The sequence below is a fragment of the Doryrhamphus excisus genome, chromosome 17, assembly GCF_030265055.1.
Source record: "Doryrhamphus excisus isolate RoL2022-K1 chromosome 17, RoL_Dexc_1.0, whole genome shotgun sequence".
Taxonomy (NCBI): domain Eukaryota; kingdom Metazoa; phylum Chordata; class Actinopteri; order Syngnathiformes; family Syngnathidae; genus Doryrhamphus; species Doryrhamphus excisus.
Window position 1 is genome coordinate 8,787,932 of NC_080482.1, and position 17,275 is coordinate 8,805,206.

The 17,275-nt window shown below is 40.8% G+C and overlaps 1 protein-coding gene across 2 annotated transcripts in view; it reads right to left on the reverse strand.

Annotated features, from left to right (window-relative positions):
- Window positions 1-17,275, reverse strand: part of grik5 (glutamate receptor, ionotropic, kainate 5) — a 194,757-nt gene that overhangs the window by 30,509 nt on the left and 146,973 nt on the right. The window contains exons 17-24 of one of the 2 annotated variants that reach the window (XM_058053106.1): window positions 16,610-16,719; window positions 16,354-16,527; window positions 14,726-14,891; window positions 12,399-12,624; window positions 9,869-9,997; window positions 8,996-9,117; window positions 4,500-8,160; window positions 992-1,064 (exon numbers count right to left, since the gene is read on the reverse strand). In XM_058053106.1, coding sequence (XP_057909089.1) covers window positions 7,534-8,160; window positions 8,996-9,117; window positions 9,869-9,997; window positions 12,399-12,624; window positions 14,726-14,891; window positions 16,354-16,527; window positions 16,610-16,719 — 1,554 coding nt within the window. In that variant the 3' untranslated portion in view covers window positions 992-1,064; window positions 4,500-7,533. Of the gene's footprint in view, window positions 1-991; window positions 1,065-4,499; window positions 8,161-8,950; window positions 9,118-9,868; window positions 9,998-12,398; window positions 12,625-14,725; window positions 14,892-16,353; window positions 16,528-16,609; window positions 16,720-17,275 lie in introns of both variants that reach the window. The other variant, XM_058053105.1, reaches the window with a different exon arrangement.

Below are 17,275 nucleotides of genomic sequence, written 5' to 3' on the forward strand. Positions count from 1 at the left end.
TACATTGAAATTTTATAAATACAAAAATGTTGATTTAATATAATTGAATTAATCAAAAAAATTAATTAGAATGACAAAAATAATAAATTACTTAAAATCTAAATACAACCTGAATGATTGAAAAGATAATATATAATAAACAATAAATATAAAATTTTATACATAATTCAAAAAAAATACTTAGAAATATTTTTGTATGAATGACTAAATTAAATATTAAAGGTACATACATTTTCCTTCATTCTCATGGCAAATGTCTGACTGACTATTAATATTTACAAAACTCACAAGCAAGTTTGCAATCCAATTCACATACAGACACGCCAAAAAGCAGAAGACCGTTGGCTCTGTTTTCATAGTTTTATTCCAAAACAAGTTTATCTGTCTATGAGTTTGCACAACAGGGTGAATGTCCGCCCCCTCCCATCACCCACAAGTACAATAAAGATCTTCTTGTTCTTCAATAGGAATAATATCAACAATGTAATCAGAATATTTATGAATGACTCTGTTCCAATAATCCATTTAGCACTAGTATAGAAATATGACCCAAAAAAATCCATCCCGGAAAAAAAGAAATAAGACAAAGCACTCTGTTTTATTTCAGAGTGACCACTCACAACACGATTTGTTTTGTGACCCTCCCTTCCTATTGATTTTCATACAGGGACGTACCTCTGATTCCTGCCTCTCCTATCAAGTGACAAAATGATAGAAAACACCAGCAAACGTATTACAGCTTTCCTCCATTGAAATGGAAATGACATTCTCAAAATAACAAGGACAAAGCCTTACCTGGCTATTTATCCACAACAGTATTGGATTTCTCATTCATTCATTAAATTGCAAATGTCTTAGTACATGTCCCAATGTTTGGGTACATCTTTGCAAATCATGAAGTACAGGTAGCTACGGATAACACGGTTACTCTACATTGAGCACAATTTCCAACTGATTAGATCTGCTTGATGTAAACCAAGTGGTCACCAACCTTTTTGAACGCAAGATCTCTGGTCTTTGCCGTGAGCCTACACCCCTCCAGCCTCTAGGATATATACACACACCTAAAAAAAATATATACACAATATATTTAAATACATATTGTATATATATATTTCAATTATTCATTCATTCATTTTCTACCGCTTTTCCTCACAAGAGTTGCAGGGGGTGCTGGAGCCTATCCCAGCTGTCTTTGGGCAAGAGACGGGGTACACTCTGGACTGGTCGCCAGCCAATCACAGGGCACTTATAGACAAACAACCATTCACACTCACATTCATACCTATGGACAATTTGGAGTCGCCAATTAACCTAGCATGTTTTTGGAATGTGGGAGGAAACCGGAGTACCCGGAGAAAACCCACGCATGCACGGGGAGAACATGCAAACTCCACACAGAGATGCCCGATGGTGGGATTGAACCCTGGTCTCCTAGCTGTGAGGTCTGCGCAATAACCCCTAGACCACCGTGCCGCCCCCTATATGTCAATTATATATATTTGTTTTGTAGAAAGGTTTGACAGATATTTTGAGGGCTTTGTGTTATTATTGGTTGTTGGCGTCAACATATGAGCCCCTGGGCTGCACTTTGGTAACCCCAATTTGTGACAAATGATTGTCAATACTCAGGTCTAATGGTTGCTCTCTGCAAAACATGCTGGCACCACTCCATTGTATAAGGCATCATATGCAAAATAGTCTGTTTGGTTGTCAAAATAGTCATACCATGGATGATTCTCTCATTGGATAAATTGATTATTTGAGGTTTATGTGCACAGTGTCCTAGTGGTTAGCATGTTGGCCACGCAGTCAGGAGATCTGAAAGATCAGGGTTCAAATCTCTGTTTCCCCGGGTACTCCGGTTTCCTCCCACATTCCAAAAACATGCTAGGTTAATTGGCGACTCCAAAATTGTCCATAGGTATGAATGTGAGTGTGAATGGTTGTTTGGCTATATGTGTACTGTGATTGGCTGCCGACCAGTCCAGACTGTACCCCGTCTCTTGCCCAAAGTCAGCTGGGATATGCCAATTTGGAGTCGCCAATTAACCTAACATGTTTTTGGAATGTGGGAGGAAACTGGAGTACTCAAAGAAAACCCATGCATGCACGGGGAGAATCAAACCCATGTTTTCCCGATCTCCTGACTGTGTGGCCTACATGCTAACCACTCAAGCAATTTTGAAAAAAATTTACACACACCTGACTGCCAGTCCCCTAAAGGTCCACCCATCCATCTCCTCATTAGGGTCGCAGGGGTGTGCTGGAGCCTATCCCAGTTGACAAACAACTGACTTATTTGGGTTTTCTTGGATGTTTGTTTTACTTTCAACAGAATGTAGCATTATTGTTCAGTGCAACTCGTTGATATAAAGATCACATAGAAAACATCTTTTGTACATCTTTTAGTTAGTTAGTTTTCTATCATATAAGATGACAATTGAAATTTGTCTTTGAGGTCATTTACACAAACTCCAAGAAATTGAGAAACGTGTGTGTGTGTGTGTGTGTGCATGGTAATCATGTCACCCACACATGATATCCGCCATGTTTCTTCTGATGACTGCCTCATCAGGAAACACATGTATTGCAAATGTTATCGGGCAAAATGCGCAACTGTAGACTGATAGGAGCTTTGCTTAAAGTTTTCTAAAGGCTTTTGCCTTTTGATGGGAGTTTTGCATCGTTTTGAGACTGCTTAAAATGTAAATTGGCTTTCGAAAACGAGTTAATGCAGCACTGGAGAGGTAAGAAACAGATGAGAATCAGCGTTACATTCATAAACTCGAGTGTCAGGAAGTTCAACCAAAGAAGACAAAAACATTGAACATTCAAGTTTCCTCCCCTTTGATTAGAATATGATCAATCAATCCACTTGGAATATCATAGCAACTAATTAAAAGAATGAAACGATATTCAACACAACCTTACACTAAACCCTTCCATCCATGTTCAGATCCTGAATTTCACCGAAAAACTCATTGTGAGTGACGCTACAGTATACTGTCGGGTCTGGACTCTTTCCACGCTCCACTGCACTTTGGGATTCGATTTAACGGCTAATGTTTATGGGCTTGGCGATGGTCACATTGTTAAAAAGGTACTTAGAGGGTTTCAATGTACATTAACGGGTTTAGTGTTAAGGGTGTTGGTGACTCAGGTTAGCGGTTTAGGGAAAAGTGTTACGATGGTTGGTGCTAGCGATTGGATTTGTAAGGTAAATTTTATAGATTAGGTAGTTAAAGGCTCACAGATTAACCTTTAAGGTCCCTTAATGGACTTCTTAATGACATGGTGATATGTGTCTCTAGATTCGATTTATGGGGACCAAATGTAAAAAAAAAAAAAAAAAAAAAAAAAAAAAAATCTATAATCTCCGGCTCAAACACTCCCTTTTTGAATTGGCTGCCTTTTCATGACATTATTAAAGAACATAATACCACTGCTAGGAGGTTTCGCTACACATATTTAAATTAACCCAACTATTAGTCACGTCATCAAATAAGTTAGCCTAGCATGATGTTGCTATTAAAATATGAGAGTAATGTTAGCACAATAGGACGCATAGCTATGCTAGTGTTGTTTGTGTCCTCCTATCCCACTCCTTAATGTTACATTGCTGTTATATATGTGTGTAAAGTCACCATGTATATGTTTAAAGTGGATAAAGTGCATCATTATATTTCTTGGCGACACACTATAGGAAACAGGTGCGGACAATCTCAGCTAATTAGCATTAAAGTTCATTAAAAAAACACCGTGTTCCCAGTCGGGCTGACTAAAAGCGCATTTAAATTGTGTAAATTCCAGCATCAAGGCTACATTTAGACACATTTTCACTACAACTTTGTTGGACTTACCGTAATATCCGGTGTATAAGATGCAACTTTTTCTCATGCTTTCTATCCCGTGGCTTGTACAGTCACATGGTCAATTTCTGACTTAGAACTACATCTCCCATGATGCTTGGAGTGTAGTTTCAGGAAGTAGTAACATAGACAAGCTAATACTACGTTTTGAAGTCTTACGCAGCCAGCGATATCTGAAACATCTTCTAGTTTTTAAGTTTGATTAAGTGTAGAATAACTCCAGTTTCAGTTTGAACTACTACCAGTGGGTTTTAAAAGGCTGGACAACTCCATGAAGAAGCGCTCTAGCTTTAGCTACATAGCTAATGGCTTGAGGTTGCTTTTGTAAATATCACCTACTTTGGGTGCGTTTTGCTGTGATTTACAAGAGTAGGACTGACAGCGGTTTGCTAGTTTTGATCCCGTATGAAGTATAAAGTGTCCATTATCTGACTGGAGTCTTTCCATGATGTTAATAGTATCTGAAATACATACAACCATCAATAAAGCCTCATTTTCGGGTGAATCTCCACTCACAACGACCGGTTTTCACCGCTAGCGCCGTGCGGGGATGAATTGGAACGCTAATATGAATACAATCTTCAAGCTTAAACACTATCAATGCATAAAGTAATCATTCAGACTTACTCATTTGTTGATATGATGCACACAAAGCAAGGAACACCTTGTCGCGTTGTCTACTTCCTGCTGCGATCTCGTCGCATTTTGAGGCATTCAGGAGCACTCGTAATTTTGAGCGTTAGGCGCTAATTGGCAATTTGGAAATTGACGTGCCCCACTTTGGGAATCAAGTATACTTTTGGTGACTGTGAGTGAGCTAGCTGTATTGTATTGAAGTGGAAAATATATCTGATAATATATATTTATTTTGTTACTGTACAACAAAGTTAGTTTATAGTATTTTACCAAACAAGGTGCATGAATCTTCTTTAGGAATGTCACAAACAAGAATGGATAATCAACGATGCACCGGATCCTGGTAACCATAGCAACTCTTTCATGTAGCACAAATTCAATGTAGCCAGATACCTAAAAAAAAAAAAAAATCAACTTGAGCGCTAGAGAGAGTGGTGGTGACAAGTCTGTTGAATCATCAGGGCCTTGCATTGTCCAAACCTAAAACCTCTGCGGTGCATTGATCGGTTGGGGTGTGTAACGTTAACAATGCAATTAAAAGATTCTGGGAAATGTGTGTCCTCTCCATCTATTCATCAGTATGCTCGTCGATGCGCTCGATCCTGGCAGTGGTCCCCAGTCGGCGAGGGGAGTAATTAGGCAATCAAAAGCTTGAGACAGTATTGACGAGGCTGTGTTGAGTCTATCGTTCTGGCACCCAGCCTCTCTGCGCTGGACGGCCAAGTTAAAACGGCGAGATGAAAACAAAACAAACAAACAAAAAAAAAAAGCTTGCTGGCGCGTTAACAAACCTCTTTAAAAAGATGCCCAGAATTAACAGGCAGACAGATCTAATCATGGAAGCAGTTCCTTTTGTAGCTTCCTTTTGACTCAGATGTCAGGTCCTTCTGCTTTTGATACGTAGTACATACCACATACATAAAAGAGACATGTGTCAAAACATGCACCCAAACATGGGTACTGTGTTAAACCCCAATGAGTTGGATCGACTTGACAAATCTCACACAGCTATAAAATATTTACTGTAACTTTATGGTTTACGGTTTAGTTGAAGCACCAAAAAAATTGTTATGCACCTTTAAGGGACTGACAAGCACATGTGTGTAAAATTTGAACAAGATTGGTTGAAAAGTTTGGCTGCCAATGAACTTAGCAACTTTTAAGACTGATTGACCATCTGTCGGCTGCACAGTGTATAAGTGGTTAGCACGCAGGCCTCACAGCTAGGACACCCGAGTTCAATTCCACCCTTGACCATCTCTGTGGAGTTTGCATGTTCTCCCTGGGTACTCCGGTTTCCTCCCACATTCCAAAAACATGCTAGGTTAATTGGCGACTCCAAATTGTCCATAGATATGAATGTGAGTGTGAATGGTTGTTTGTCTATATGTGCCCTGTGATTGGCTGGCCACCAGTCCAGGGTGGCCAGCTCTGTTTTAGGTCCATTGTTGTTTTTCTTGTGACGTATTTTATTACAATTAACTGAATATGCACCCACATTCCAAAAACATGCTAGCTTAATTGGCGACTCCAAATTGTCCATAGGTATGAATGTGAGTGTGAATGGTTGTTTGTCTATATGTGCCCTGTCATTGGCTGGCGACCAGTCCAGGGTGTACCCCGCCTCTCGTCCGAAGACCGCTGAGATAGGCTCCATATTGTATTAATGTAGAATTATTTATTATATTATTATTCTGTTTTATGGTTATCATCACACATTCTCAGTGATATACAGTTTTTTTTTTTTCAAAATGTTGCTCTGTATACATGACTAAATCAGTGGCATAGAAAATGGGTGCAACAAAATCATTGTAGTTTCTGTTGTCAACTTCTCCCATATCTGTGTTAAATCACCTTTCTAATATCTGACATTTCTGTTGGGCAACTCAGGAGTACCTCAAGGCTCTGTTTTAGGTCCACTGTTGTTTTTCTTGTGATGTATTTTATTACGATTAACTCAATATGCACCCACATTCCAAAAACATGCTAGGTTAATTTGTGACTCCAAATTGTTCATAGGTATGAATGTGAGTGTGAATGGTTGTTTGCCTATATGTGCCCTGTGATTGGCTGGCGACCAGTCCAGGGTGTACCCTGCCTCTCGCCCTTTCCAGCACCCCCCCCCCCCGTGACCCTCATGAGGATAAGCAGTAAAAAATGAATGAATGAATGATCATCTGTCTGATGATTATGAAACTATCTGTATTGCATCTACAGTATGCTAGCATGTCTTCCAAAGCGCAACACGTACTAGTTGTCCTGATTTCTGTACCTCTCATAGCCTTTCCCTCTCCTCTACTCTACTCTGCTCTGTCGGAGTCAAGGCGGAGAAGACAGGAAGCAAGCAGGATAATGAGGGACATTCATTTTACATTTCAAAGCCTTGTGCTCCTGATCTCCGGCACCTTTTTTGTGTCTTTTAACATTAATAGGAGACTGCTGAGTTCTGCTCACTTTGAACACACTTGTTAAATACACACACACACACACACACACACTTACACACATACAGGATGCAAACTCTGCTACTGTTTGAATTGTGTGTCAGCCATTCATCCTTCCAGCAGCTGGGACATAACAGGGAGGGACACAAAACTCTCCGACAAATTATCCCAAGTCATGTCATATTTCGTCATAATCCAGCGTTTTGTCACAAGAAAGGCTTTTTTTTTTTTATTGAACGCCCACTTCGAACAAATGGTAACAAAACCAGACAACAAATGAATAAAACAACATTTAATCATCCTCAAGAAGTCTTACGGGTACAACACGTTCTTCGACAGCAGGATCTTCCTGGTGGTGTCCGTGGAAGAAAAGCCTCAATGAGAGAAGGGAAAAGAAAGAAGCACTTCCGTCAGTTGGGTCCAAAGCGCATGCGAGCAGCCTTTGCTGTTTCTGCAGGCTTCGACAGGTTTGAGTCGTTTTTCCTTTAAAGGTAATAATCACATTTTGTATCCGCTTGTTATTGTCTGCGTTCCCTCACGTTTTTTTGGGATCAAGCAGTTTCTCCGTAAGTAACTTCCCCTCAGGCCTGGTCCCCCAGAAGGTCTGTTTTGTTGAGGTTCTGTGGAGGTGGAATGGGGCGGACCGTGTGAGGCGGGGGGCTGTGCAGCCGCCTGGGGCTGGGCCCGCCACCACCCTCGCTGTCCGTGTTGGAGGAGGACGGAGGAGGGGGAGGGGGCAGCCGGGGCAGGGGCGCCGACGACGGCGGTATCCTTGTCGTGGCCGATCCCAAAGTGCCGTCTGATCTCAGGCTCTGGATCCTGCGGCACTCCTGGCAGATCCTCACGTGGGTACAACTGCGAGTGGGCAGCATCACCGGAGCGGGTGCCTGCGGCGGAGGGGTGGCGTTGGCACTCAGAGGATCATCGAGGAGCCGTTGGGGACCGGGCCCCAAATCAGGGGGTGCTGCTCCTCCAGTACCACCTCCTCCAGCTCCGCCTGTGAGGGGACCGGCTCCACTGTAGAGTTTTCCATTACTCAAGCGCATCTCCCGGACGAGACGCAAAGGTCGGGGGGCTCCCAGAGCGATGCGGTTCGGGTGACGCAACGCCGCCGAGCTGCTCAGGGGCCGACGCCGACGCAAGCGGGAACTCTTCTTACAGGAGACGGCGTTTCGGAACTCTGTGATCATCTCCTGACAGACAGACACCTGAAGTTGGGAGGCAGGGTGAGGGGAGGAGAAGAAGGGAAAGGGGGGCGCCACAGACAAAGAGTAGGCAAGGCAAGCGTAACGAGACAAAAAGCAAGGAAAACCAAACAGAAAAAGGATTGACGCATTTACGGCATGGTGAACGAAAACAGGGTGCAGGAGCAGCGAAGGGGGGCCGTTGGGGATGAGGAGGTGACGGGGGGAAATGGAGAGTATCCAAAGAGCAGAAAGAGTTATTACAATCCAAAAGACAAACACTAAATGTCGTTTAGTTCATCATGGCGACATGGACACGCTCAAGCAAGGCTAGCATCATCCTCATCCTCATCCTCATCATCATCTCAGCACACAACAACAACTACACGCTCATGTCCAAATGAAAAAGTCATGTGCTCACATAAACAGAAACAGTACTCTTTGTCGGAAAACAGACACTGATGGACAGCGAGAGACAGGGGGGGGGGGGGACGCACAGTGAAATGGGGGAAGAAGGAGAAGTAATCCAAAGATGGCAACGAGGAATACCAGCGTACATGTGAGGCATGTAAAAGAAGATACACGGCGACGTTTAATGCCAGGTCACACTACTGCAATACGCAAGCAAATATTGACACTTGACAATATTGCTTATAGATCTGTACCGTCACAAACACTACGCTAAAAAAAAAAAAAAAAAAGGACATGCTCAAGTTCACATCAACTGAAAATACAGTCACACGCACAGACATAGCGGCATAGACGCACAACACGATAAAATAAAAAAAAAAAGAAGTTGGCAGGAGGAACCTACTGGGGTGTGTCTGCGGGTTCGGCGAGGGCAGGTATGGGGGCATACCTCATCGGTCTCAGCGGAGCGACGAGTGGACCACACAAACTCCATGATGGCCACAAAAACGGCGATGATGAGGCCGCAGATGAGCACCACAAAGATGCCGCCGATGTTCTCCATGCCCAAACCTTGGTAGATAAACAAATGTTAACCACGCTGAATTGTCCACTGTGGAACTAGAGGAACACCTCAGAAGAGTAGATGACATTTAGGGGGAGTAAGTTATGCTAAGTGGGCTATAAAACTGTATCATAATGAGCTGAGTCCAATAAATCTCCAGTTATTAACCATCTGTGACTAAATTATGGCATTTGTGGAGTAGATTTAGAGTTTTAGGTCCGCACTGAAATGAAAAATATGAAAAAAATACCCAATTATGTATGTATCTATTCCTTCTTTTTTAATTGAAGTCAAAATATTAGCCAAAACTATGAGAATAACATCATTCATTCATTTTCTACCGCTTTTCCTCATGAGGGTTGCGGGGGTGCTGGAGCCTATCCCAGCTGTGTTTGGGCGAGAGGCGGGGTACACCCTGGAATGGTCGCCAGCCAATCACAGGGCACATATAGACAAACAACCATTCACACTCACATTCATACCTATGGACAATTTGGAGTCGCCAATTAACCTAGCATGTTTTTGGAATGTGGGAGGAAACCGGAGTACCCGGAGAAAACCCACGCATGCACGGTGAGAACATGTAAACTCCACACAGTGATGGCCGAGGGTGGATTTGAACCCCGGTCTCCTAGCTGTGAGGTCTGCGTGCTAACCACACGACCGCCTTGGAGTATTCTTGTACTGATGAGAGTCCTCCACAAGAACATTAGCTTCATGCCTGAGGATGGAAGATAATCATCATTGTGCTGGACTAACCTTTGGCACGGTGGTCCTCCTCTTTAGGACACTGTCCTCCTTCCCACCACCTCCTCTTGAGTATCTCCAGTCGGTTGTTCTCCTGCAGCTGGAGGATGGCCAGCGTGATCTCGTCTCTGAACGGAGAGCCTGGTCAGGAGCCAGGATGAGATGAGAGGACAGAGGAAGAGGACAGATTAAGAGTAAGATTAAAGACAGATTAAAGCAGATGTCAGGAAACGTGGACTCACAACTGAATTACATCAACGTCATCATAAACCCATGTGTTATTTTTGTCTTTAGAACGGTACTAAGGAGTTCAACTAGGCCAAATATGGTATAGCCTTCCTTCACTTTGACTCATTTACAACTGTAATTCACCAACTCCCCCACTAGGTAGCGCAACTAGACACACTAATTGTCTTCTCATCCATGCTGAGCTGAGAAATATGCAGAAGAAAAATACACTTCTCTGTATATCCTATGCATTTAATTATATAAATGTATGCTGATTTAACATACATTTTTACTAATAAAAGGGGTACACCCTGGACTGGTCGCCAGCCAATCACAGGGCACATATAGACAAACAACCATTCACACTCACATTCATACCGATGGACAATTTGGAAGCGCTAATTAACCTAACATGCAGAACATGCAAACTCCACACAGAGATGCCCAAATGGAGATTCGAACATGCTAACCACTCGTCCACCGTGTTAAATATTTTCCTTATTATTACATTTAATTTTTGTATTTAATGTGTACTTTATGCCCTGTGATTGGGTGGCGACCAGTCCAGGGTGTACCCCGCCTCTCGCCCGAAGACAGCTGGGATAGGCTCCAGCACCCTCCGCGACCCTCGTGAGGATAACCGGTAGAAAATGAATGAATGAATGTATACTTTACTGTTTGAAAATATATTTCCGTTCTTTCACAATCCCGATGAACACATATTTCTCTCCCTTTTTCTGTGCATTCTAGCGTGAGAAAACAAAGTTAATATGAGCTAGCTCACAACACAAGTCATGGGAAATACCTATTTTGTTTAAGGGGAACCACACTTTTTTTAAAAATGTTTGCCTGTCTTTCATAACCCTTATAAACACATATTTCTCTCTCTTTTTCTGTGTATTCTAGCGTGAGAAAACACGTTAATATGAGCTAGCTAACAACATACGTCATTGGGAAATACCTATTTTGTTTAAGGAGAACCACACTTTTTTTTTTTTAAATTTTTGCCTGTCTTTCACAACCCTTATAAACACATATTTCTCTCCCTTTTTCTGTGCATTCTAGCGTGAGAAAACAAGTTAATATGAGCTAGCTAACAACATAAGTCATGGGAAATACCCATTTTGTTTAAGGGAACCGCACTTTTTTATTTTAATTTTTTAAGTTTTATTTAATTTTTATTAAATTTTATTAAATTTTTAAGTAATGGTAAATACCTATTTTGAAATAAAGCGCTCACAAAAAACCTTAAAAAACAAACGCTAACGCTTCCATTTAGAACTGACTTGTATATTAACCAAGCTAAAGTGATATTATATTTAGCAGCTAACATGAAAAACTATATTTATCTCATGGACTAACACGACGCCTCGCTAAGCGCTCGCCTCAGCGTCATTCACAGAAGGAGGAGTGGATACCGAGCTCTCAATTTCGCTACAAAAACTCAACAAGCCGACCTATTGTGCTGGAAGACACAGCCATCCCAATGAGAGCGGACATCGTAAGTGTTGTGGCTGTTGTTATTGTCAACAGAACTAGCATAAGTATGTGTATCACTGCAAATAAGTTTCGGTAGTGTTTTAAATCATCAAAATATGTCAAGATACTGCAACTATTACATGTTAACATCAGTGTACGTGTTAATGCATAATCACAGCATGTACTATTTTAGTATTATAGTACTATTTTTTAGAGGGCTTCATAGTCAAAATAGATGTATCCCAATGACGTGATTAGCTAGCTCATATTAAGTCATTTTTGTGTTATAATACACAGAAATACATGACTTTAAATTAAGATTCCTCCTTTTTTAAGTGCCACTTTTTGAGGTACTATGAGGAGAATGGCTTTAAAAGTGGAATGAATGAGAGCCATTGTGAAAAATCACATTTTATTCTAACATTTATGGCAAAAACACCCTTGTTATGGTTTCTCATAAAGTAGAAAAGAAATATAATGGCGGTGTTCTGTGCCAAGAAAAAGCAACTGAGGGGAAAACATTTTTTTAGTCATTTGGGCTGCCTGAATCGTTTAGTATTAGTGGACATATTGTACCTGAGTAATGGTACACTTTGTTAGTACAAGTACAGGATCTTTGTGTTCTTTTCATTCAGTTACAGTGTGACGCCGCCTCGGAGAAAAAGCAATTACCTGCGTGTTTATCTGCTCAGACACTTTACAATCCTTTAGACAGGATAATAAATTGTCTTTTTCAAATGTCTAATTAAAAAGTGTCGATTCAGGGTAATTGAGCAGGTGTCTCCGCATTGATGAAAATGAGAGATAATACGCTTTTTCACTGTGGTAAGGTTACCTAGCGGCATGCCGATGCCGTATCCTTTGGTGTCCAGCAGGCCTCCTATCTGCGTGAGGTTGCAGTTGAGGCCGCGGTGGTACTCGTTCATGGTGCTCTCCATCAGGAAGGCGTACTTGGAGTTCACCACGCGGGCGATGCCCTCCTCGGTGCTCTTCACAAACACGCTGGGCTGCTTGGAGTACATGTAGTTCCACATACGCTGGTACGTCTGGTAGCGGGAATTCTGCACAACAAATGAATAACAGTAAAAAAACATATTCAACATATTTTGTTGGTGCTTTACTTATTATGAGTAGTATAGTATTTATTATGCCTGATATTGGGAGTATTATCTACTGTATTATTGGAAAAACTTGTACTTTTTCCCCATCAATTTTTTCACAGATTCCTTTTTCCAATTGTACTAAAATTGTACTAATTTTTAAAGTTAAGAATTAATTAATCAAAAAAGATAAATAATTTAAAAAATAATTATATATATATATATGTTTATTTAGAATGTATTTATTTATTATAATGTAAAATATATAGTTTTTTAATTATTTTTCTTTGAGTAATTGATTCTTAACTAATATATATATATATATTTTTCAAAATCATTTTTCTTTTTTGAATAATTAATTCTTAAAAATAATCCAAAACTAAGAAATAAATGTGAATAAATAAATACATAAATATGACTAAATGGCCAAATACATATTCAAATATAGTATATATTTATACATTTGTATATATTTATATATAGTGTAAAGTGTTTATATATTAGTATATATTTATTAGATTTTCCCCCCTACATTGAAGTGAATAATTTTTTATATTACATTTTCTCATTAATTTCAATGTTTTGCATGTGTCATTATTTTTAATACAATAAATAATTTGTTTACCATTTGTATATATTTATATATAATGTAAAGTGTTTATATATTAGTATATATTTATTGGATTTTTTTTCCCCCTTACATCGAAGTGATTCATTTTTTCTACTACCTTTTCTCATTTATTTCAATGTTTTGCATGTGTTATTATTTTTAATACAATAAATAATTTGTTTACCAGTACTGTGTAATCTAATTCATTCCTATTTCAACCCTTACGATGGTGAAAAGTGGTGCGTCATCACGCAATGATATCTATATCCACAATATAAATCTCACTTCAGTCACCATTGTTCATTACTCCTACACAGGAAACTAAATAGCTAGTCATATTGCTAGTTTTATTGTGAGTCAACAGCTAGCTAACTCTAATCATATGAGCCATCTCTCCACAGCACAAACAATATAAATAATGCATAAATAAGAAATAAAAAGCAGCTGCATGAACTAATACATTGCCATGAAATGAATACTTGCCAAAATATGAATATAAAAATAAAAATTAATTAGGAGAAAAGATGAAAAATTAATTCTGTAATTATTCTTATCTATAAATTAATGTATTCCCTCTTTTTTTATTAATCCATCATTTAATTTTAGCACAGAAATCCCACGATGGCTTATGCCTGATTATTGCTCTTTTTATCTTTCTATCATTTTATTTCCTGTGATTTCTGCACATTCCCTTAATGTTTACAAACCCTTCAACAGCAAATCAAACCAGCGATTTCATCGTGCGCCGTAAAAGTACAACGATGGCAGGCGTCAAATGAAGCCTTGTGAATCTCCAAAACAAGAAAAGACGTGAGGGAGATGATAATTAAAAATAAAAAAAAAAAAATAGATGCATGGCAGTTGAGACGAGGGAGACAATCCAGTGTGAATAATGACAAGGAGAGAATTCCATCAGTGGGGGGAAGAAAATGAACTGAGAAGAAGACGTTATTCGCTTCTAGGTGATGTATCATCTGTGCTGCAGGCGTGGGGTAAACCCGCACACAGGAGGTGGTTGAGCACTTAGAGGAAAAACATGGCGGAATTGATTGTCTGCAGTGCACAATTACATTTATTATCTGCGTGAGGGAAAAGGCCAACAAAAGTGTGTAATGTTTAGCTTATATTTGGAGCCACACCAGGAGAATACAAACACTGGCACACTCACAAATAAACACTCACCTACTCACAATCCCATATGTAAACACACCTACACACACACATGGTAGTCGTGCAAACACAGATGCCAACACAGATGCCCGCGAACGCTCTTGTAAGCAAACAAAAGGCAGTCGAGCCCTTAAATGCACACGGCAGCTTTGAGATAAAGAGCAGACAAGCGGATGCTTACAGTGCAAACATTAAGACACAAACGTCAGACTGCATTAGGCTACAGATTTAGTGCTTGGGCGTCTAAAAGCATGCAAACAAACAGTCAAGCAGATACTGTACCATGAAGAACGTCATGGTGCTCCCTCCGTGGATGGTCCCGTACTCAATGTTGGTCTGGTCGGCCAAGTCGTCTGGAGACTCGATGGGGACCTCCATTCTCTGCACGGTCAGGAAGGCGGCAAGGTTGGCCGTGTAAGACGAGATGATAATAAGGGTGAACGCCCACCTGTAGCGTTAAAGAAAGAAGACGCATCTATTTCAGGACTAGGAAATTTCCCCTCTAAATGTTGCAACAGTAATATATGCTCGTAAATACACAGGACTTGATAGAAACTCTCCTTTGTGCCAATAAATATTGCCAGAAATATTTAATAGTGCCAGAAATATTTCAATATTGAACAAAGCAAAATTTGTTCTCAATATTGCTCTCTGGTTCCACCATATCTTACTTAAATATATGGGGTAATAACTATAAAAGCAACCTTCACTCGCTAAATGTACTGCAAAAAAAGGTCAGTAAGGATAATTCATAATGCGGCCTACAGAGAATATACTAAAAATGTCATCCAATACTTCTCTACAAGGGAGGAGAAATATATATAAATTAAAAAATATATATAGATATATAGATATAAATCTATATAAATTGTCCATAGGTATGAATGTGAGTGTGAATGGTTGTTTGTCTATATGTGCCCTGTGATTGGCTGGCGACCAGTCCAGGGCGTACCCCACTTCTCGGTAGAAGACAGCTGGGATAGGCTCAGCACCCCCCGCAACCCTCGTGAGGATAAGCGGTATAAAATGAATGAATGAATAAATGAAATAGGCTTTGCCAAACACCTTAAAATAAGCTCGGAAGTTTGGAAGTTTGATAATTTACTAAAAGCACTGTCTAGATTCCAGCACCGTAAAATAAGGTCGTCCAACTCTTTTTACAGACATGGGAGCTTGGAAGTTTGATAATTTAGCTTTGTTTTCACAAATAGGCTAACCTAGCATGATGCTGCTGTTAAAATGTGAGTGTAATGTTAGCACTGTAACACATAGTAGCTATGCTAGCGTTGCTAATGGTTGTGCCATCCTCTCCCATAAAGTGCACAATAGTACTTGTTAGAGAAGCACCGTTCATTAGCATTAAAGCTACAGATATAGAAACAGTGTGTTGCCAGTAGGGTTTACTAAAAGCACTTTTAAACTGTCAAGATTCCAGCACCTTAAAATAAGCTCGTCCAACTCTTTTTACAGACATGGGAGCTTGGAAGTTTGATAATTTAGCTTTGTCTTCACAAATAGGCTAACCTAGCATAAGGCTGCTGTTAAAATGTGAGTGTAATGTTAGCACTGTAACACATACTAGCTATGCTAGTGTTGCTAATGATTGTTCATCACTGTACCAGCACTATAACACATAGCTATGCTAGCGTTGCTAATGATTGTGCCATCCTCTCCTATAAAGTGCATAATAGTACTTTGTGTGGCTTACCAAAAGCTCTTTTAAACTGTCTAGATTCCAACATCAAGGCTCGACATCATAGGAGAAACTTGAGGTGAGAGTTTATTAGTTAGCTAGCAAGCTATTTGGTGGTTTGAGAGCTTTACATGGCAGTTTGCATTTACCTTATAATGTGCACTACCGCCACCTACAGGACTGGAATGCAATGACATTGGATTTTCATTGGACTTACCACACTCCACTGACACATCGGGTGGACAAGGCTCTGGGCATGATCTCGGATCCCTGCTGCATGAAGCCGCCGACTGGGAACCACAGGCTGTTACCCAGTGTGTACTGGTTCTCCAGCATGTCCCTGCGCTCCCGCAGACACGGGTGAGGGTTATACCACTCATAGGGGCTCAGCCTGGGACAGAGAACAAGAGTCATGTCACATAAGTGAGTCATGTTTGTGTGATGTCAATGAGTGATATCATGCAGCAAGAGACCTTGCAGCCAGGAAGAGCACGCAGCTCACAGCCAGGTAGGCCAGCAGCATGAAGAGCCACACAGCCGGGGAGAAAGGATCCAGGAAGGAGAAGTAACCTGGTTTACGACCCTGGTTGCAGACAAAGGGTGAAGAGGGGGTTCTGTTATGCACTCTTCGACAACTGCTATTTAGCAATGTAAAGCTGCACGACGACATGTCGGACGAGTGGTTAGCACGCAGGCAACACAGCTTGGAGACCAGAGTTCAATTCCACCCTGTGTGGAATTTGCATGTTCTCCCCGTGGATGCGTGGGTTTTCTCCGGGTACTCCGGTTTCCTCCCACATTCCAAAAACATGCTAGGTTAATTGGCGACTCCAAATTGTCTGCGTTGTGTTTCTTCTTCTTATCTTTGCAGAGGTCTTTGGGAGAGAACCAAAAGGCCAGGAGGGTCTTGGGTATTTACGGTCATTTACCCAGGAGGCAATAAGGATAATGGAGTGAAGGAGGAAGTATCTGGTCCAGGGAACGGGATCCTGGTCCATCCCCCACACATACCCCCAACTCCACCCCATCTAAGGAGATCTACAAAAAGCGCTGGGATGCAAGAATCGGGAATTCTTATCGTCGGGAGGCTGCAGGCGGACATTTGGAAGAGAAACTCAGCCCAGGATCCTGTGTTTTTG